The 23,230-nt window shown below is 44.6% G+C and overlaps 1 protein-coding gene across 26 annotated transcripts in view; it reads right to left on the minus strand.

Annotated features, from left to right (window-relative positions):
- ELN (elastin) overlaps nucleotides 1-9,592 on the minus strand; it is a 338,132-nt gene extending 328,540 nt beyond the window's left edge. For all 26 annotated transcript variants that reach the window (XM_085649707.1, XM_085649706.1, XM_085649705.1 and 23 more), the window contains exon 1: nucleotides 9,436-9,592. In XM_085649707.1, coding sequence (XP_085505833.1) covers nucleotides 9,436-9,511 — 76 coding nt within the window. In that variant the 5' untranslated portion in view covers nucleotides 9,512-9,592. The remainder of the gene's footprint in view (nucleotides 1-9,435) is intronic.
- Between the last annotated feature and the right edge of the window lie 13,638 nt (nucleotides 9,593-23,230).

Genomic DNA, 23,230 nt, shown 5'->3' on the forward strand with positions numbered 1-23,230 from the left:
GATGACTTATTTGAGCATGAGAAAATTGCAAAACAATCTGTCCTGCGATTGAGAATGTTTTGTTATTTTTTACCATTGACTGTATTTCTAAATGGTTGATACACTTGTACAGATGTTGCCAAAAGATATTTTTGTGTCACAATACATTTGTAAGACAATGTTCTTAATCTGACAATTTAAAAGCGTTCTTCTTAGTTAAATGAAAATACATTATAATTTATTCTTAACTGAAGCTTCAGATTTTAAGTTTAAGGTAAGATAACTATCTCTGGGGCTTTTGGTCCTAGACTGTTTTCAGGAAAAGGCTAGGTTATTGTATTCAGCACATAGGTAGAGGGTAATTGTTTGTGAGCTACAACCCATCCTCTCCATCACTCTGCTCGATTGGGAGTCTGTTTTATTTGTCTGCTAGGTATGTTCCCTTTGGTTTTATAATGATTTATTTATTAAGTCATTACTTCCTCAAAGAGGCTAGCGGCTTAGAAGTCACTTAGGATAGATAGAGGACTACTTCACAACCCCGGTAGAAAGCTATGACACGCCTTATGAATATTTTGCAACACCTTCAGACTGGTTTGTTATCTCTTTGATTTAACTAATCCTTCCTGCCAATCTTTTGAAATTAAATATAATGTTAGCTTCTGCTAGCATTGCCGGTTAGTTAATTGTGGCTTATCTGTACCTGGCTGGTAAGATTCTGCAGAATGAAGTTTTTCACTATCCATGAGTTTGACTGTACTTCAGAAACAACATGGACAATATACTGCATACTCTGCAGACAAATGTATACTACTTTGTTTTGGTTCCATAACCAACAAATAGATAAAATCACAGACGTGCAGAGAACGTCAGGTACAAAAATAACAGCTATTCATCAACAATGTAGAGAACCAATCACCGTCCTGCGTGAGCTTCCTGTTTAACAATTAGACTGTGTACAGAGATATGGGTCACACTCTTTAAGATTCATATGCAATTAAGATGCATATGCGATTAAGAAAATAAAGCACAATCCACTCAGCAAGCTGCGCTCCATGAGCAATGTGGAGACAAACCCGTGGACCACGCACAGAGATAGACACTGCACTGTCTGGATTTTCTGTGCATTGATATCAATAAACCCCAGACCATCCAGAGACAACCACTGCATTGTCTGAGCTTCTCTTGCAGTAAGCACAATAAGCTTCACACCACACAGAAATATCATAATTATTGCCTGTACTTCATATGATAAGCACAACAGACCACAGACCATGCTGAGATATCTACTAAATTGCCAAAACTTTAGATATAGTAAAGACAATAAACGATGTCTAGCCCTTATGATCAGCTATCTGCTAGAATTTAAGCTTCACGTGCCATATAGACAGAATACTACAGACCATGTGATGAGCTAACTTCTACAGTGTTCAACGAGAACGTTATACTTACAAATGTTATAAGACGTGTATAACATTTGTTTCACCAGAATGTATTTTTCCAAACTGCTATGTATCCCTCCTACTATAATAAGCATTGACAGAGCCAAAAGGGTCTGGACTCAATGTGGTAACTCAGGCAGAGTTGCACATTAGAGCAAGACTCATGGGAGGGAGCCACCAGGAGCAGACAGAGACCGCTATATTTGCCGAGTAATCTCTCATGAAGTTCAATTCAAGCACTCGTGTGGAGGCTGATGAATACACTTAGCAAACACAAGGAGATGATGGACGGAATGCTGAAACTTTTCAGACACTCACCCTCAGTCACAGATCTGCGTTGAATCCATCATCGTTCTTTAGCTCACTTCGCCACCCCAGTTCAGACAAGTAACACTTAAACAGTGAATAGCATTAAGTGGGATAGGTTTACTCTATAGGACTGAGCCAAGATGTGATGAAGAATTTATAAAGGCTATGGCTGAGAAAGGCTGGTTAAAAAAATCCAGTGGTTGAAAAGGGGGACCCGAAGCCCACTCTATGCATACTGTAAGCAATACATCTCTTTGAAAACTGATCTGCCCAAATCCGGACCAAAACTCGGTGTGGGTGGAAGAGGGAAAGCACCAACAGCAATAGAAAAAACATGATTTTCCTCATGCTGCTGCTTTTATTATGTTGCCGGTACCATCTTTCCCATTCAACATAGGGTGTGTGAGGTTGAGATTTCTTTTGTGTCCCTTGCCCCATGGCTCTGAGTGAGCTGAGTGAGCCAGGGCTCTAGGGGAACTTTTTTTTCCGTCCTTCCCCGATAGAAGCAAAAAATATCTATGTCAGTTTGCGGATTACATGCCTGCACTGCACTGCAACGTCATCAGAAGTCCCCTTTGGAACACAGGGACAAAGTGACACAGCAGACAGTATGGCACACCAACGGTGTCCGAGAGCTTAAGGTACTCTACTTTGCTTCACGGAGCTAGACAGAGAAATGTGGAGCTAAGACACTTCTTCACTCAAATGATTGCAAATACATTTTCTGTGTCTTGCTCTCCATCCTTTATACTCTCTTAAATAGTCTCTTGAGTACTGTGAACACCCCTGAATCTTGTATGCCCTCTTACCCGGATCCGACCTGTGACTCTACAGCGACAACGCATCGAAATCCCATATATGATGCACATGGGTGCAACTTTTTCCCTTACCTCTACCCTTTGTGAGCCTCTACAGTGATATTCATAGGTGCTGAAAGTAGGGTTGCTGAGGAGGTAAATGACCATTAAAGATGACTTTACATTTTGATTCAATCATGTCACATTTGCTGTACAGTCAAAGACAGAAGTTAGATGTCAGGCTTTAACGAGGAGATTGGTGATTACTTTTCTTTCTCTGACTGTCAAGTGTGACGACTTTGTGAAGTGAACATTTTGATAATCTTGTTGGTGTGAAAGGAAAGCTGTAGTATGTCATTTTTTTCTAACACGACAAAATGTAGTTTCAACACATTATGGTTTGTGTGTTACATTGTTTTATCAGTAAAACGGAACGTCTGTGTAGTCATTCTATGGAAAATGTGCCCATCTGTAAATGGTCCCGGGCTCACTGTGCCACTAGATTCAAGCTATCCTGGTAGAAGAGGGGTGAAATCCCGAAACCGGTCGTAGGATGCTTGTTTCCGGTCCAGGGAGGACCTAGCTTAGCAGTTCGGGCTGGACTGTTCCCATGAGGCACAGGGTCAAGACTGATTTGCATATGGCCAGGTCTAAACTGGGGTGGCATGGTGAGAAAAAGAATGATGGATTTAACCCAGATCTCTTGACTGGGGGTGAATGTTTTGATTTGTTCTGCATTCCGTCCATCAATTGTGTGTCTTTTGCGTTTGTAAATGACAGCACACTACCACACCATGCTTTAGTAATATTTTGTGACAGTGTGCTCCAAAATACAACACCAGCTACATCCTACACCTTACCCACGCTCTTGCTGAATGGGCGCGGCTCATTTGTGACACTAGTTCTTTGTGTGATGCTTGGATTTACAGGAATTTCTATGGGTGCAGTGGTGTAACATTGATGGCAGCACCCACACTCTGAAAATTGTTCGGCGCCACTGGTGACGCCACATCACCCATGAGATTATGTGTGCTGTAATGCATCCAGGTCTGTCGTGCTTCCCTGCCTCTACTCTGTGAGACTCTGCAGCTACACCTCATCACCAATGAGCTCCTAAAAATGACAATGCACATAGCTCTGCCTAGCTCCTTTGCATTTCCAGTGCCTGCCTGAGACTCTCCAGCGACATTAACTATGACATACTAAACGTAGTAAGACGTAGTAAGACAAATAGCAAGCACGTGCTCCCATGTCTCTGCCCCCAGCGGTACTCTGCCGTAATATTAAATTGGTCAAAACATTCTAAACGTTGAAATGGACCTAAACATGCCACTGTCTACGCACTCCCTCCAAACATTTCCGCTTTCATACACAGACACAGTGAGCTAACCCAATGCACTAAACAAATGCAAATGAGATCAGCAGGTCACCTGTTCGAATCTAAAGAGAGCCAACTCAACCCTTGATCTTCCAAGGTTGAGATACACGGTGCCAATGAGTTGGGTAAGAGTGACAACTGCCATTAACAGTGCTATCAAGCAGATTAGATCTGCAATGACCAGCATTACATAACAAAACCCTAGATAAGATTTGTTGATAGTTCACCCAGAATCCTACCTTCGGATGATGAAAAATGAAAGAGTTAAACTTTGATGTCACTGCGGGTATCAGCCTTGGAACGCTGATTAAATGAATGCTCTTCTCTGCACCCTCCCCTGGCCAAGAACAGGCTTAGCCCACAGAATATCTAAATGCAAATACTGGGGTAACACGTGTCCTGCAATACATCATGTTTTGCAATAATTCCGATCACAACCTTTATTTGGTTTTTGAAACGATTGTGTGTACATGATGAATCATTTATCTTTAAAAAGATACGTCTTGTGGCACGTTTTAAAATGTTTTCTATATAAATTCCCATATTGTGGATGTAATATTGTGTAACAAATATAATTATACTTTGTGATCAAAATTGTGATTTTAAAAATTCCATAATGTTATGAAATGGTAATCTGATTCTCCTCAAAAAGTTATCCCCCTTTGGGATGTTACAATTGAAATAAGGTGTCAATTTGGGCTGTGCGTACTTGGGGAAACACACCCAAGAAGGTTCTGAGTCGTAGCAGGGCCACGAGTGTGCATTCTTTGCACTCCTTTCAGTTTTCAGCAGTATTCCCAATTTGGAAGGTAGTGTACACATATAGGGCCATATGTAGGTAGCCTAATACCGGTCGGTAACGGCCGATTTTCGGTAAATATCCCGTTACCGACCGGTGTTTAGGCTTTTGCTATGTAGGGTGAACATTTCAGGAATCGGTAATTTACCGAATCGGTAAAATTACCGAATCGGTAATTTTACCGATTCGGTAAATACCGAATCCTGAAATGAGATGTAGGTGACACTCAAATGAGTGATGTGTAGGGAAAATAATTTGGTATTTAGCACCAAATATATGTTGGTGCTAAATACCAAATTCATTGCAAAAAGCAATATTATGCTGGACTAACAGTGCCATGTGGCAGACATACATGCCCTTAGGGCATGTATGTGCGCCACATGTGCACACATGCAGGAATCAGGGGTGCAACAGGGTGTCAATGTGACACCCTGCCACCCTTGAATGTGCTCCCCCCATTACCGAATCGGTATTTACCGATTCGGTAATGAGGCATACCTTCCCATTGATTCCTATGGGCCTCCAGGCCCATAGGAATCAATGGGAAGGTATGCCTCATTACCGAATTGGTAAATACCGATTCGGTAATTACCGAATTTTTCCGATTCGGTAATATTTACCGAATGATTACCTACATACGAGTTACCACTTCTTAAATACCGAATCGGTAAAGTTCGGTATTTAAGAAGTGGTAACTTGCATGCTACCTACATATGGCCCTTAATGTGCTACATGACACTCCGATCCATTCTGTGTGTGCATGAGCTGCCAAACGGCATGGTGAAGGAATGATGCCATAATGCTGATGGATGAGGATAATGAAACCAGTTCGATCCCTCCGAGACACTGTCGCAGACTAACATTCCCTTATAGGAACAAACTACGGACACTACAGAGACCTGGACACTAAAGAGGCCTCTCCAGTTCACGATGAGAAACTTGCATTCCTATATACAAGCAAACCACGGACTTGGAGAGATCGCTTCTGTTCAGTGGGGACAGCACTCTATAGGAACAACTCGCAGCCTGACAGATCTCTTCCCTCCTCTACTGTATGCTGTCTCGGATTCACATTCATGGAAAGGAATAGATCACAAAGCTATAAAGAGCATCTTGCAAAAACTCCAGCAAAAAAACCCATTTATCTAAACAGATCCCTTTGGTTACCTATGCGAGAGTCACATTCTTCTATTAAAAACTGCGATCTTCAGAGAGCCTTTCAGAGAACTAGGTTTAGCTCGCAATCCTCCATTAAAAACACTGATTTATAAAGATCCCATCAGGTCACTAGTTTAATTGCATTCCTCCATTAAAACACGGATCTACAAAGATCCTTCTGGCACCAAGTTTACTTGCGTTCCTTTTTTAAAAACACCAGTCTTTGGAGATCCCTATAGGTCACTAACTCTAACTCAGATCCCTCCATTAAATGAATCCACTAATCTACGAAGATCCCTTACGGTCAATATGTTTAACTCACATTACTTTGTTAAAACACTGATCTACAAAGATTCCGCCAGGTCATTAGGTGTGACTCAGCCTACTCCATTAGAGACACTGATCTTCAGATATTCCTTTAGGTCACTAGGTTGGATTCCCGTTACTCTATTAAACGAATACACAGATCTACATGGATCCCTTTGGTCAAAATGATTAACTCATAGTCCTCTATTAAAGCATCAATCTACAGCGATCCCTTCATGTCACTTGGTTTGACTTACATTCATATGCTAAATTGAACCTCAGATGTACAGAGGAATAAAGTGCCAACACCGGTCCCCCAGTAGATTGTGCAGGACCCACAATCCTGTAAAGTATACATTCACTTCACTGCCGGAATAACAGAGCTACAGGGATACATTCATGCCTAAGACTGGCATTCTCCAAACTTACACCCTAGGCTTAGAAATATCCTCCCAGCTCACCATGTAAGACTCGCATTAATTTTAAAAGACCAAGGGCCAGATGTAGGTAAATCTGAAATACCGATTTCTTAATAGCGAATTTTACCGATTCGCTATTAAGAAATCGGTATTTCCTATGTAGGTAAAGATTCGGTAAAAAATACTGAATCCTTAATATTCCTTATTACCGAAACGGTAATTGAGATTCGGTAATAAGGAATACCTACCCATTCATTTCTATGGGCTTGGAGGCCCATAGGAATGAATGTGAAGACATTCACTATTAGCGATTCGGTATTACCGAATCGCTAATAGTGGGAGCACTTTCAAGGGTGCCAGGGTGTCAAAAGGACACCCTGTTGCACCTCTGAAATGTGCATGTGTGCACATGTGGCGCACATACATGCCCTAAGGGCATGAATGTGCGCCACATGGCACTTAACAAAACACAAAAAAGTGTTTTTAAAGGAAATCGGTAATTACCACCAACTTGAATTTGGTGGTAATTACCGATTTCTTAAGGCTCAAAAGCACTCTTTAATGTGCTTCCTACATTGCATTTAAGGAATCGGTATTACCGATTCCTTTAATACAAGAGCAATAAGGAATCAGTATTTACTGATTCCTTATTTACCGATTCCTCACCTACTTTAGGAATGGCTAAATACCGGTCGGTAACGCTGAAATTTACTGAATTTCGGCGTTACCGACCGGTATTTAGCCACCTACATCTGGCCCCGAATTACAGCTCTAGGGGCACTAACCCAAATGCTCAGGATTCAGTGCAAGACTCAAAAGGAAGAAACTCCAGACCTGGAGAGATCCCTCTGCTGATTATGTAACTTACATTCCAATTACTGAATAAATGACAGAACTCAAGCAATATACCTCCAACCCAGAAATGCACGCCTCTGTCATCCATAACAATAAACCAGGCAGCCTGCTAATATAGTCGAGACATTCTTCCCTCATTGGCAAGACTACACCAGGCTCATGCATTATCTATTCAACAGCCAGACTCTGCACTCCTAACCATGAGAAAAAGTCAGCTTCAGGGAATCTCCCTAAAATGTATTGAGACTTCCAAACCATGGGAGCATATTAAGTGCAGCAGAGATTCCTCCAACATTTGTAAACTTGCTGCCTGCCCTTGAGAGGAAATCAAGCTCAGCAGGTGTTCCTATAACATACCTGGAGACTCCAATCTCAAACCCATGAGACTAAACACATATTACCACACCCATACAAGCAGTCAGATGTTGACCGAGTCTTATATCTCCACTGATACTTAGTGAGTGTATGGGGCACTTTCTGTTCGCGACCCTGAACTAGTCTCTGAGGATCACATGTCTTGGAGGGGGAGGGGGGGGGGGACGATGACACTCAAATTCCAGGTTACCCAGCACCCGGGTGCCAGAGTATGCACTGGCCAAGCCTCTGGCCCCACTGGCCCTTCGATATTGTCTGGCATTCATGTCTTGAATCAAACTCGACCACATTGTGATGTATCTTACATTTCCCACAACCACATGCTGACCCTCAGTATCCCATGAGCATCCGTTTTACTGTTTGCACTCAATAGTTCTCCAATGACTCTCCAAAGTCGATCTACCCTCCATATCTCTATAACAAAGTCTGCATTTATTGTGCTCAATGACTCTAAAGCCTCACATCCTCAAGTGACCAACAGCCTTATGTTCCAATAACCCTCCACCTAATTTGGATTTCACTTACTTGGTGACTCTCAACTCACCCTGTGCCTTTGATGTTCCTGTGACTCTCCACCTGACTACCTCCACTTCACGTGCCACCAACACACACCCTCACTTCCAAATGACTCTCACTGCCCGCATTTTCTGTCCCATTAATTCAACACCTGCACTTCATGACTCAATTACTTATTGCCCACTTTCTGCATTTCATGTTCAAATCTTATTCGCCTCACTGTTTGCATTACTTTATCCTCCCCTTGCAGCCTGCCTTCTTTTGCTGCCCAATGAACCTTAGTGTCACTGCATACACTTTGTGCTCTAATTCCTCCCACAACACCGCATGCACTTCATGTACCAATAATTCTCCAGCACATTGCCAGCACTTCTAGTCCCAATACCCCTTCAGCTCACTGCCTGTACTCCATGTCCCAATAAATCACCAACTCGCTATCTGGCCTTCATGTTCTAAAGCACTCCATCTCAGTGCTTGCACTTCATCCATTTCCCAATGACCCCAGCTAAAGAGCTGTACTTTCAAGTCTCCATCACCCACCCCTTTACTGGATGCACCTCATGGTGCACGGATCCTACACCTTAGTGGCTGTACTACAGGTGGCACTGATTCTTGACTGCATCTCTTAAAGACTCTCCAGTCAAGTGCCTGCACTTCATACCTCAGTGCCCTCCACCCCACTGCCTGCATTTCATATCCGAGTGATATTCGACTTCACTGCCTGAACTTTGCATGTCAATGCCTACCCCCTCATTACCTGCACTTTATATCCCACTGTCCCCCAGAGCACGAGCTGTACTTCCAAGCCCCAATGGCCCTCCACTTCAAGAGGTGCACTCTGTGTTCCCATGCCCCCTGCCTGCAAGATGTGCTCCAAGGACCCTTCACTTTACCAGCTGTACTGCAATCCCCACCACTTCTCGTCTTCATCTTTTAAAGACCTTCCATTCAAGCGTCTGCACTTCACATCTGAATGCCCCTGCACCTTACTGCCAGCAGCTCGTGTCCCAGTGACGCTCCACTGCAGCTCACTTGAGACGGGATCTAACTAGGCCCTACAGCTGCGTCTTTCTCATAATGAAGGAAAGAAACGCTTACTCACCTCCCTGAAGAGAAGATCTCAGGACAGAGAGGAGAAGGACTCCGCAAAGGAGGGATGCAGCCTTTCTGTTCGCCATCTCACTCAGAAATGCCTCCGTCCCTTCTCAGCTGTGGGTTTTATCCCAGCGCTGCCTCAAGTGTGGCTCCCAGGGACGTGGTTGTAAGGGGAGGGGATGGGCGTGTTAGAGGGAGGGAGCAGAGGAGGATGGATGGGGAGAGACAGAGGGGTTCACATCACTGGGACAGGACAGACCCTCCCGCCCTACTATGAGCTATTTAACTTTACTATTTTCATTCTGCTCTGTCGTTGCTCGTTACAGTCTCCAATTCCCTGCCAAGTTCGCGGCAGGCTGCCAAAGCAGGCTTTAGTGAAAACAGGAGAGGAAGGGCCCTGGGCCTGCCAGATCTCTCTCCCTTTCCTCTTAACGGTTCAGGCCCACAACTCGTCCTTTCTGACAGCTGCAAGCTGCTGCACCTTGCCTAGCCTAGGGCATGTGTCTGAGCAGGTGTAGGAGCGGCAAGCACCCCGACACGGTCTTAGGTCCCTGGGCTGCCGAGGCTACCGTCCCCTCTTCCTTCCTCCAGATTAGTGACCTCCTCCTTACATCCTGGGCTTTTTTGGCATTGCATCCAAGTCAAGCGTGGCTGCCTCTTGCTTTTTTGTCAGCTCCATCCACCATGTGTTATCGAGGTAGCTAGTAAGACTATTCGTATTTGCGCAAGCAGACGTGGTATGAGCGCGTGCATTGCACCCAGACGTGATAGTAAATGGACGGCAGGAGTGCAACATTCTGAGACACACAGACGACAGGTCTAGAGCAATAAAGGGAGACAGCACCAGCGCAAACTACACACGGAACACAAATACAGCAAGTGAGCAGTACGGCACAGTACGGCACTTCCCCGACCTCATCACACAGCAGCAGCGGCAACCGCAATGCCATCTGCACACAGCAGGTGCAGCACACCAAAGGTCAGTGCGGAACTGGTGTAACGCACTGCGTGCTCGCAAGCTTCCCTGACGCACACAGCGAAGAAACGTAACAGGGGGGGGCGACAACAAACCGAGTGAGTGCCTTTCATACACCATGGGCAACAGAAATACGAGCTTTTTCCATAGGTTACTGCACAGGCGGACAGCTCATTTGGGGGCAGATTTATGTTGCACTTGCGCCACTTTTGCGTCGCCGTTGCGTCACTTTTGTGACGCAGCAGCGGCGCAAATCCTGCGCCATGGTGCGGGGTATTTACAACGTGACGCATCTGGGAGATGCGTCATGTTGTAAAGCCCTGCGCAACATGTAGGCGTTCCTGCATAGGGGGGGCGTTCCGGCGCAGGAACGCCTACTAAAAGTGGCTGAGTGAAATCTACAAGATTTCACTCAGTCACTTTTAGGCCCATGCTGCGTCAAAACCCTGCGCCTGCCTGAAGCAGGCGTAAGGATTGACGCAGCATTAACAAGATAGGACCCTCCAGGGCATTGCTGGAGCTGCGTCGCGCTTGCGACGCAACTCCAGCAATGCGCCACCTTTACGGCACAGATGCGTCACGCATCTGTGCCGTTTTTGCCCCATGGTGCGCCACATTGTAAATGCGGCGCATCCATAACGGCGGAGCTGTGGCGCACAATAACTGGCGCATCCCTGCTGATATGCAGGGATGCGCCAGTTATTGTAAATATGCCCCCAAGGTTCGATCCTCGGGGTCGCGTCCACATCCTGTGATTCTCGGCAAATCACTTAATCTCCATGTGTCCTTGTGTGACGTAACCGGTGCTCAGGTGAAGCTCTCCAATATCGAGTAGAGTTCGCACTATATAAATCTGCATAAAAACATTATATATATATATATATACACCATGGGAAGAGGAAATCAAGCATGTCTCACAAGTACATTACCGGCAATAAGTGCAGGCTTCTCTCATGCCAAGGCAATGGAATGCCATGTAACAGAAACAGCCCTGATGGGGAAAGTACGTGTACTCTCACTCACCAAGCAGGACATGGAAAGCAAAGTCTGGTGAGTTCGGCCATAATGCTATTTTCGCTCATGCGCAAAGTGTTGCAAAAAATTTCTGCAACGCGTCTATAATACAGAATTTTTGTGACGTTTGAAAATAAGTGCGATTACAAAACATTAAGCAAGGTTCGTTTCGTTTCTTCGGAAAACCAGAATGTGCGCGTACTGAGGAAATATTTTTCGTATGCAAAATTTGGCACATTTCCCTAAAAATGATGTCCTGTGTTATTTTACGCTATGCTCACATGTTATTTTTAACGCAAGTCCGACAGGATCAAAGGGCGAGATTAGAGATCGATAACGTGACAGACTACAAAACCACGTGGTGGGAGAGGAATGTGCAGGAAATTAACCATTAGAACAGGAAGATAAGATTGCTCAAAATCATTTCTGCTGCTCAAAATTATTCTGCCCAGACTGTCTGGAGTAAACATTCTGGACAATCTTGTGTGGTGGTGACAGGGGCCATACATATCCCTCTCCGTTGCCAATGGGTAGATAGTGCACCAAGTCCTGCCATTTGATTCCTCTGGAGCAAACATTCTGGGCAATGTTTGTGTGGTGTAGACAGGGGCTATGTATAGGGTGACCAGAATTTTAAAGCAAAAACCGGGACATTTCACAAAAATAGAAGAAGGACTATAATTTTACGTCAAGCAAGCGCACAGAATGACAGCGCTCCACAGCAGAGAATTACAAAACAGGCAGTAAGAGCATACATAAGATGCAATTTTTAAACCCAGTAGCTTGCCTGTGAATGAAGTTGCTTTCTTGGAACAACTGCTAACTATCCCTGCTATGTAAAATATAAAAAACACCTCCCCCGTTTTTAGTCGACCCTCTCTAAAAACCGGGACATGAGCTAAATTTCTCGAAATCTGCCCGGACAGCTGGTGAAAAACGGGGACCGTCCTGGCAAATCCGGGACGCCTGGTCACCCTAGCTATGTATCCCACTTCATTGCCAATGGGTAGACACTGCATCCAGTCTGGCCATTTAGTCCCTCGGAGAGTGATCAAAAACACCAGCCCACAGCACGATGCAAGCCCTCCTACCCTTGCTTACAAAGCAGCTGGACCCAGCCAGCAGCATTTGTGTTGAACTTTCAACCACTGTTTCCATCATCATTAAATAGCCACCTCTAACCACCACAACAACGCATTGCCTTGAATGTTGGGTAATAGATTATTCTCTGGCCAATTCATTCGCCATTGCTCAATTAAAAAAAAAATGAATCAGCTCACACATGGCAGGCCATAGAGCATGGTCAGATAAGAGCATGGTAGGATATGAATCAATAGCATTGAAGTAAAGAAATTGGAACAAATTAGGAAAGAAAACCATGGTGCAAGTTTTACACCGGTTGTGAAGAAGTGCACAGTGATACAGTGCAAACCATAGGAACAGGAAGTTCTACATTTCCTAGGATAACCCTCCAAAAGGAAAGATGTTCACAATGAGCAGGATGGAAGATTTGATAGCTCTTGATAAGGAACTATTGTCCTCAATAAGTACGACACAAAGTTGGGTAGCCCTACAAAAGAAAACATACCACGAATGAGCATGAACGAAAATTGGGTACACCTTGAAAGAAAAGATGTTCTCAATGAACACGATAGAAGATTAGGTTGACCTAGAAATGACAAGAGCCATGAACGAGTACAGCAGAATATGGATATACATCGAAAACAAAATATATCCTCACACTCTAGCACTGTAGATTAGATAGACTTAGAAAAGGTGCCATTAACAAGCATTACAGATGATCTTTGGTTACAGCAGATATACTGATTTCAAGCACTGCGGGGCACATGGGGGTAAATATTGTTCTGTATCTTTCACAAGCAAGAGTTGTGCATCATACTTTTCATGATCAGGTGTCACCAACACGAGTAGGGACATTAATGGTTGAATAAGTTAGACTGAATGTGAGACCAAAATCAGTTGGCAGTAAACAAAGAGGAAAAAAAGGGCGTATACTTAATTGTCAATGGACTTTCAAGACTTGTAGGCCTGTAAACAATCAGAGGCTAGTGTGGTACAAATGAAAGCTCCCTAAAACACTTTGTTAATGTCATAACAGTTAAGATTTCAACAGCCCTACACAAGGAAGGTGGCCCGAGGGAAAGGACAGGCAGAAGAAAAGTGTAAAGCATGCACTGAAACTTTTTTGTTGAATGTTTTGTTGGTGGATTGTAAGCTGACATACTTTTTAACTTGGCTTCTATCGTCTAATGCTTGGATTACTAACTGGGAATTTTAATAACGATATAAGAATAAAATAGAGTCAGTCATGAGAAACGTATTTGATTTAGTCCTTGTCGCAGCACCACACATTTCTTGTAAACAGCCCTCACTAGCTTCTGCTCAAGAGGAAGAAACTCTTTTCTTGTAATCTGTCTTGAAGGCACTTGGGATCTCTTTTCCTGTGGCATGATATGCTTAAGAAAAAGGTATCCGTACCCATTTGTCATCGGCCAAATGACTTCTCTGCCTTGAAAAACATTAATAAGTAAGTAGAATTAAGTGCCAAGGCTCGCCCACTCAGTGTGCCGATGTAATAGCTATTAGAAATGTAGCCTTAGCAGATAGCCATTGCAAAAGTGCTGAGGACAGAGGTTCAAATGATGTCTCTGTAATACTTGAAGAACTGTGGGAAGGTGGCAGGGCATAAAATAGGCGTTTTCTTCTTTAAACTCCTAAAAGATTTAGGGCCTCATGTAGGTAGCCAAATACCGGTCGGTAACGGCCGATTTTCGGTAATTATACCGTTACCGACCGGTATTTTGGCTACTGGTATGTAGGGGGACAATTTTTGGTTTCGGAACTTACCGAATCGGTAAAATTACCGATTCGGTAATAATACCGAATCGGTAATGTTACCGAATCGGTAACTTTTCCGAATCGGTAATTTTACCGATTCGGTAAATTCCGAAACCAAAATCGAGATGTAGGGGGAGTGTGTGGGTGTGTTTAAGAGTCGGTATTTACCACCAACTAATAGTTGGTGGTAAATAATGAATGGATGTGTATGGGCATTTTGAAGCGCGTAGCAGTGTGCAATGTGGCATACATACATGCCCTTAGGGCATGTATGTGTGCCACATGTGCACACATGGCCGAATCAGGGGTGCAACAGGGTGTCAATGTGACACCCTGCCACCCTTGCATGTGTTCCCCCCATTACCGAATCGGTATTTACCGATTCGGTAATGAGGCATACCTTCCCATCAATGGGAAGGTATGCCTCATTACCGAATCGGTAAATACCGATTCGGTAATTACCGAATTGTAACGAATCGGTAAAAAATACCGACTCATTACCTACATACGAGTTACCACTTCTAAAATACCGATTCGGTAACGTTCGGTATTTTAGAAGTGGTAACTGGTATGCTACCTACATGAGGCCCTTAGAAACTAAAAGACTTCTCTCTTTTGAGGAACCCAGTCGTTCTAAAAACCTCGAATGGCTGACCACTGTGTATTTAATGTAGAGCGGCAAGACCCATCTAGTATGAATCTCTGTGAAAGACTGCATGTCTTGACACAGATATTCAAAGCATTTTTTTTACAGAATTTTAGATAACAGCAAATATCCGTTTTTTCTGGGTTCTTTAATTTCTATTACCACCTCCATAGAACAGCCTTTTAATTGCAGTCCTCCCCATGCATATCCAGACTGTGAGATGAAGACACCCGAGACCCTGACGGGAGAGGTGAGAAGACTCTAGCGTTGCAAGGTCCAATTGCAGATGAAATAGAGAATAGGCATCTTAAAAAGAAATAGAAACCGATGGGAATTGGCCACCAAAGTCTTCCTCAGCACTCTTGGGATCATGGTAATTAGAGGAAAAGCATATAGGAGACCTTTCGGGGACAGCTTGTGGTCCTAGAAAAAAACATTTCTGAAGGTCTTTTTGAATCAATCACCAGGAGAAAGCAAGAGATATGTCATGTGTAAAAGGAATTAAAGTTTAGTTCTACTGGAACACTTCAGATCAATACTGTAACAGATTGCTAGACCTGATATCCTTAGTGTGCTCTTACTCTAAACATTTTGCCTTCACCCCACCAGTTTTCTGGAATGTATTTTGGCTGGCACTAGAACTATGTGCACTTTACCACAGCTATCCAGTGCTAAAGTGAGTGTGCTCTCTCACTAAAACATGGCAAAATTGGCTTACACCCGATTGGCACTCTACATTTATTTTTAAGTACATGTACCCAGGGCCTGTGCATTAATTGCTACTAGTGGGCCTGCAGCACTCATAATGCCACCCACTAAAGTAGCACTTTACACATGTCTCAGGCCTGCCATTGCAGTCTGTAGTGCTGTTTTAAACTTCTAATTCGACATGTCAAAAGAAACCTTTTACCAAGCCTAAACCTTCCTTTTTCATACATATATCGCCCCTAAAGAGCCCACATGGCAGGATGCATTGTATTTAAGAAGTAGGACATGTGTTTTTAAGTTTTACAAGCCCTGGTAGTGAAAAACTCCTAGATTTGTTTCCTAATACTGTAAGGCCTACCTCTCTCAAGGATACCATTGGATTACCTAATTACATTTAATATGTGCTAACTTTTGATTGGGAGCAGGTAGAAGTATTCTGTTTGCACTCAAATGAATTGTAATTTAAAATCCTCTTACAATTTAAAAAATGCCACTTTTAGAAGGATGGCATTTTCCTGCAGAAAAGCTTCTAAAGCCTTTGAGGAGTTTCCAGCTGCCCGTGCCTGTTAACGGCTCGCCAATTAAGAATGTGTATGGGGCCAAGACAGTGAACAATAGGGCATATAGTGTGGGCAAGATGGACCATCCTGCCATGTTGGTTCGGCCGGAGCTGTTCCCTGCCACATTTACCTTTCAAGGGCTTGCCTCACACTAGTCTTTTGTCTCCCCAGAGTTCTTGGATCCTAGGCAGGGGAAGGTAAACACTTTCCAGAACCACATATTGTGGTAGCCAAGACAAAATTCCATCACTTCAAATGCTGGTACCAGGTATAAATACTGGACCCTCAGAACACTCGCTCAGTACACTCCTGGACCTGTGGACATTACATGAGGAGGACTGCCTTGTTCCCCAGAGGACTGCCCTACTGCTTGGACCTTGCTGTGTTCTCAGGAGAATGGCCTGCTGCTACCAGAGGACTGCCCTGCTAGCTGAGAATAAAGTCTGGACCTGCTCCCTTAATTCCAGGCTAACCTGAGTGACTCTAAGGGTCAGTTGGTGAACCACCTGTTACAGGGACACATGAGGCTCCAAAGGCTTCCCTGCAACTGTCCAGCTGAACTGCTGCAAATCGATCTGCCTAAGCCCTGCTGGCCTCACCTAAAGTGAGTCCTTAATCCTTAAGAGGTTCTCCCAAAGATCCTGGCATCAGAGAGCACTCTTCTTTGAGAAAATAGGTGACAATCCTAAAGTTTGGGCTCTTGGCAATGACAGGCCTGCTTTTCGTGTTGAAAGCTTCCTCCTCAGGGCCTTCTCCAACATAAACGGAAGGCTTTGCTAACCTGTTCCCAGTACTTGGCCCGTGCTCCATTGCAGTCGGCCTGAACTTGTGCCTTAACCCTCCGTCTGGTGGAACTAGATAACTGCGAATGGTGCTTTCTGCTTCTTGGAGCTGTTTTCACTTTAAACTTTAACATTTGATATCTCTGATTCTACAGATTTGATTTTTGACACACAGGTTTAATTTATTTATTTTCTCTAATTTTGTAAATTACTTTTGGGTTTTTCTTGAGTTGTGTTCACACTTTAGTACTGTTTGTGTGCTGCATAAATACTTTAGATATTGCCCCTAAGTTAAGCCTGACTGCTTTTGAGCAAAACTACCAGAGGGTTAAGCACAGGTTAATTCAGTGGCTTTGAGTGGTTCACCCTCACAAGGATTGTGGTTGTTGCTTGAGAAGATATTTCACCTCCCTGACACAATAACACAATTCCTCACGCAGATGAAATAGTAATGGATTTAAATAGAATTGAGACCAAGACACCATAGCAGTAGTGGTCACCATACAGGGGCACAACTAGACTCAAACTGCGAATCATTGCCTCAGCCAAATAAAGATTAATTCTGTGGGGCTCCCCTCACTGTTCTATTTCAATCCATAAAATTGCTATCATAATATTAATAATAATGATTTGGTATCATTAACAGGGATTTTGCGCTCTGCTATGTTTGCTATGTTATGGTATAGTTCCTGGAAAATCTGTGGCAGATATTTCATTCTAATGTTCATACTGCATTGACCTGCACACAACACTTTTATGTTCTTTGTACAATTAAATGTTGGCATGGGCGACAATTCCTGCTGTCAGGAAGGCGAGGATGCCTCAAGTACCAGCTCTATAAGGCATATAATGTTGAATCAGTATTCTGTGATAAGTCATGGTTCAACTCCTGTGAACGTTTCTAGGTTTCGAAATGCTTGGGTATCTTAGAGACTTATGTTATGATTACTCCGGTTTGTCCAAAACTTTTTTTGAATTGCTCTGAATTAGCTGTATAATTCCAATGAAAAGCAAGTCTCGTACATTCACCATTCTTTCTGAAAGCACATTGTCATGTTAAAATGGAACAAGAAGTCTTATTTCATACTTCCTATGACTCGCACAAGAAAAAGTTGGAAATGTGCTCACCATGTTATCTGTATAATCGTTCCACAGGCTTAAGTCGTAGCAGTGTTATTACTGCACTACTGCCAAATATTATTAAACAAATGGTATTACTATTTAATAACCTGCTCCCACAAGCATTAATGGATATGGGTATCAGTTCTGTGCTGCCAATGCTGTTAATTCACCAAAGTGTCATATGTGCTGATGTGATACATATCACATAGTTTTGACCTCGAATGGCATCATAGGGTGACCCCTTGTCCCATGTCTAGCTTTCCAACTGCCTCTTATTAACTGCCTAGCAGCTAGATGTAGGGAAATGAGTGCGAAATAAAGAAATTCAGGTGCATATTATCAAGAAACGGCGCTAAAATTATCGCCGCTTTAGCAGCAGAAAACTGCCGCTAAAGCGGCGATAATGGGCTTGATAATATGCCGCAGAGAATTCCCATAGAAGCCCATGTTCTGGTGTCAACATGGGCTTCTATTGGAATTCTCTGCGGCATATTATCAAGCCCGTTATCGCCGCTTTAGCGGCAGTTTTCTGCTGCGAAAGCGGTGATAATTTTAACACGGTGCTTGATAATATGCCCCTGAAGCTGGGCTTTTAGAGTTGGGTTTACATTCTGATCCTGCCATTACCTTCCTTCTGAACTCTGCGATGGGAGCAGTGGCGGCTCCTCCGCTATGGTGGAGGAGCATCGCCCCTTCTGCTGAGAGCCAGCTGAGGGAAACGGAAAAAATAAAATGATAATAAATTGGTTTTTATTATAAATTAGATTTTTCTTATTTCCCTCTAGAGCCCTGTCTGGGTAGGACAGGGCTTGGCTGTCATCACAAACAAAAGGGGAGGGGTAGTACACACTGCAAGTGTGCAGGACGGTATGGACGGCTAAACCGTCATGCGCACTTAGATCTCTCCAACCTAGCTGTGTTGCACAGCTGAGTTGGAGAAACCGCACAGATTCCAGGCACAGTCTGAGCGGCAACCCAAGCCACTCAGACCAATCCTGCTGCTGCTTTCATGCTATTGAGAGCAGCGCCGGGATTGAGTGTGGAGCCTGTGCTGGTGTGCTGGGGAATACTGGGACACCTTCATGAGAGAAGAGGAGCACCAAGGTGGCCGGCAGCGTCGGAAGAGGTACGTTAAAAAAATTATAATTATTTCCCTAATCCCCTATCCCATTCCCCACTCCCCCCCCGCCCCCCCCCCCCCCCAACTTGAGTTTTGCAGCGGCTGCCACTGGATGAGAGGTGGCAAGGGGTGTCTAAGAGGTTCCAAATAGCAAGCCCTCCAGAGGTAGCAGCTGCCACCTTTGGTAATGCCAAACTGATTTCCATGTGTGATGTGGAGTTACCAGTTTCTGCCCTTCATGCACATTATTACTGCAAATCTTTCTATACATAGGTTGCATTTCAGTCTCTAAGATCAGGCATTCTAGTGGTTCAAAGAGGTATACAAATAAGCAAAATAGTGACTATGGTCCTTTAGCACCACACTAACATTTTAACATTTTCGTTACTTTAAGAAATATGTATTTGTTCTCTCTCGGTCTCTGCCTCACCTTTCTCCTTGTCTCTGACTCTCTCTGATCTGTCTGGCTTTATCTATTCCATATTATCCACATGAGCCTGTGCACAGGGACTCAGTGGAAAAGGAAGGAGTTATTAACAGAAGTAATCAATCTCTATTCTACTCCTAATCACCATCACTGAACAATAATTCCCCTCCTTTTTCTTTCCCTTCATCCTAGTTCACACACACATCAAAGATTTCATAGGTTAATGGGTGTGCTTTATGTCCGTTTTCAGCACTGATACAGTGGGGGGGATTTGAAGCAGACATTTCTAAACACTGCATCAAATTTCACCAAAATATACAAGAATATATGATATTCTCAGCCCATGTCTACATAAAAATGGTAACAATTGCCACAGCTATTTGACAAAAAAAGCACTTCAAATATATCCATGACTTGTGCACTTTTGTGCACAGAAAGAATAACCACATTCACTGGGTATCCAGATAACCATGATGTATGCAGCCTTCCAAAGCCATTACCAAGCCAAACTCTGTAAGATTGGCTTCAACCCAGTCAACATAAAATGCCATCTTACAAGAATTTGTCTAGTGCTTTCTGCCATTACTTGGCATCAAAGTGCTTCTTTAATCTTGATGCCCTATTATATGGTTTCCAAGAGGTTCCTGCAACTGAATGCAAATGTCTTCTCAACTGCTCCCCACTCACCTTCTCCTTACCTTGCCTATCACTATTGGCATTGTTAGAAATGGGATCTCTGGTTGGCTAAGGCTTGCGCCAAAGCCAGACAGAGACCACCATTCTAGTCAGGGCAAGGGAGTTACACGCCAAAGATAACCCCTGCTCACCCCCTTGGTAGCTTGGCACGAGCAGTCAGGCTTATCCCGGAGGCAATGTGTAAAGCGTTTGCGCAACACACACACTAACAACATACTAGGCACACCAGAAAAGGGACTCCACACAAGGTTATATCAAAAATAGCCTTTGTATTATCATGAAACACATTAGAATAGTAATCACACAATATTCACTGTGCCACCTGGCACTGGGCAATATTTACAGGGGATTATATACACATGACAGGGCCACTTGGGCCACTGTCAGAACCATCACTTAGAAAAGATAGTAAATGTAGAACATATAATAGACGTAGAACACAACCAGTAATTACTGGCAAACACTGTACTCAGCATCATCCTGTAACACAAACCATATTATGCACAGTATCACATTAGGCGTGGAATATACTCTGCGCCAACCTCATAAACCTAGACATATTAGACCATCACCTCCTAAGCATAACTCACATTAGGGAATAATATCACTAGCATAAACCACAGTAGGCAAATAACCTCATACCTAAACCACAGTTAGAGGCATAAATCACAGTAGAGAATGAACTCCAACATAAACACAGTATGCAAAACCTCATAATCATAAAACCACATCTGGAAGGCATAAATCAGGGTGCGTAAATCATAGTACATGAATCACATTTCCTAGCACCACATAAATCACATTAGGGCCTGGCGCCCTAGAAACCTCACATTCCCCCTGGCCAAGTGGCCTTCTCAAAGGGGCTCAAATGCACTATGTCCCAAAGTCAGGGCGGCTGCCTATGCAGCAGAATCCACGTGCGCAAGGGCATTGGGGCCAAGGAGTGTATCTAACTCCTATTTTATTTACAATGCCCTCCAAAGATCTGTGGCCTAAACGTTGCAGCGGGCACTAAATGCTGCACAGCTGTGAACATCAAATGGGGCCTGGACACTCACTGTGCCCTTTGGACAAATAGGCAGCCACGTTGCAGCTACCCGCCCTGGTGCGGCGCAGCCGAGGATAAAGCAACTGGGCCCTGGCATGACTGTGACCTCGGGGCCCCTACTGGGCCTCCTAAAATGAATGTGGCAGCCGTTGCAGCTGCCCACGCTGGTGCGGTGCCGCTGGGGAAATAAGGATGGGTACTGGCACCACTGTGCCACCTGAGCCCCTCTGGGTCCCCACTGGACCTCCTAAAACAAATGGGGCAACGTTGCAGCTGCCCACTGTCAAGCGGGCAACTGAAGAACAGAACCGGCACTGGCACCCGTGGTGCCTATACGGCTTCTATCAATAAATGGCCCCCAGGCTTTGGAGCGGCCCGCAAGGGTGGGTCCGCTCAGAGAAAAGATGCTGGCATCATGCCTTCCTCAGCACCAACCAAGGCCACACCGAGCCCCTCTCCCCTGGGTTCTGCTTCTCAAAGCGGCGTTCATCAGGAGAGCCCCCCACTCCTCGAACTCCCTCTCCATTTGGTCACTGGGGCTCCCAACAGCTTACGGGAGCCCCGGGCAGCAGCAGGACATCGCTCGGCCTGCTCCTCTCTGCAGCGGGGCTGTGCGCGGGGCTTTCCTCGGAAAACCGGAAGTCCCGTCCGCCGTCAGGCACAATGTCGCCTGACTTCCTCCCGGCCGCGGCGGTGATTCCTCAGCGGCACCATAATGCAGGGTGGGCACCCGCCCGATCAATAAAAAGAACACAGGGTGGGCACCCGTTAGCGAGCACATAAGCGGGGTGGGCACCCGCATTTAAACTTGCATGACGGGGGAATCCCTATGCCGGGGATTCCCTCAGGAATCATGTGCATCTCAGCGCTGCGGAGCTCCAGGGCTCCTCTGGGTCAAATTAAAAATATAGCGCTCCCAGGGTGCTAGAAGCAAGAAAAGGCATCAGAATATAGTGCTCCCAAGGCGTTAGATAACAGAAAAAGGTCCTTGGGTCCATGGCATCAAGGGGGGCAAGGCTGGGCACAGGGAGGCAAGTCCTCCTGGCGGTTCCCCCTGGACCCCAGCAGCAGCATGCACAGCAACAGCCCAAAAAGAGAGAACTGAACAACTTTTATGGGGTTACAGCCCCTACATTTATACAACACATTCCTTTGTCGGGTGGGGGCTAGGTGATCAGACACACCACAGGGGGCGGAGCCAGCATTGTACAGGCTGGGCCAAGTCCTATTCAGAGTCAGGGGATTTCTCCTCCCACTACTCCTAGCCCAGGTGTCCTATTCAGCCTAGTGCTGACTCACCCTGCCCCTCCTGGAGCCACACACACCTCCCAGCCCCTGTCACTAACAAGCCAGACATGCAATTCACATCAGACAGGCAGACACATAGCCTACAGAAATGCCAACTTCTAAAAGTGGCATTTCTCACAGTCATAATAAATCTGCGCACACCATTGCGCAGCATTTATTCTCCCAATTTCATACATACCAGACTTGACCACACTGCTCCTCTCATAACAGGAATTACCACTGGCACACACTGATCAGGGAATCCCCCATTCATTCCTATGGGAGGGCAGGTCAACCTTACAAATGTAACACAGAGAGCGCACGCACTTTACACTGGACCACAGTGCCGAAGTGCCCAGAGGCCTAAAACCACCAACACCAGTTCACAAAAAGAGGGAAAAAAGTTTAGGGGTGAACCTGCCAAAAAGGGCCAAGTCCAACAGGCATCCACCAAACAAATCAGCATTCACAGACACCTTCTTCGACACGACTAAAACTCACAAAAACCTAATATTTATCGTGATCTACCAAACCTCACTTAAACAAGTTCCATCCCA

The sequence above is a fragment of the Triturus cristatus genome, chromosome 3_2 (assembly GCF_964204655.1).
Source record: "Triturus cristatus chromosome 3_2, aTriCri1.1, whole genome shotgun sequence".
Classification (NCBI taxonomy): domain Eukaryota; kingdom Metazoa; phylum Chordata; class Amphibia; order Caudata; family Salamandridae; genus Triturus; species Triturus cristatus.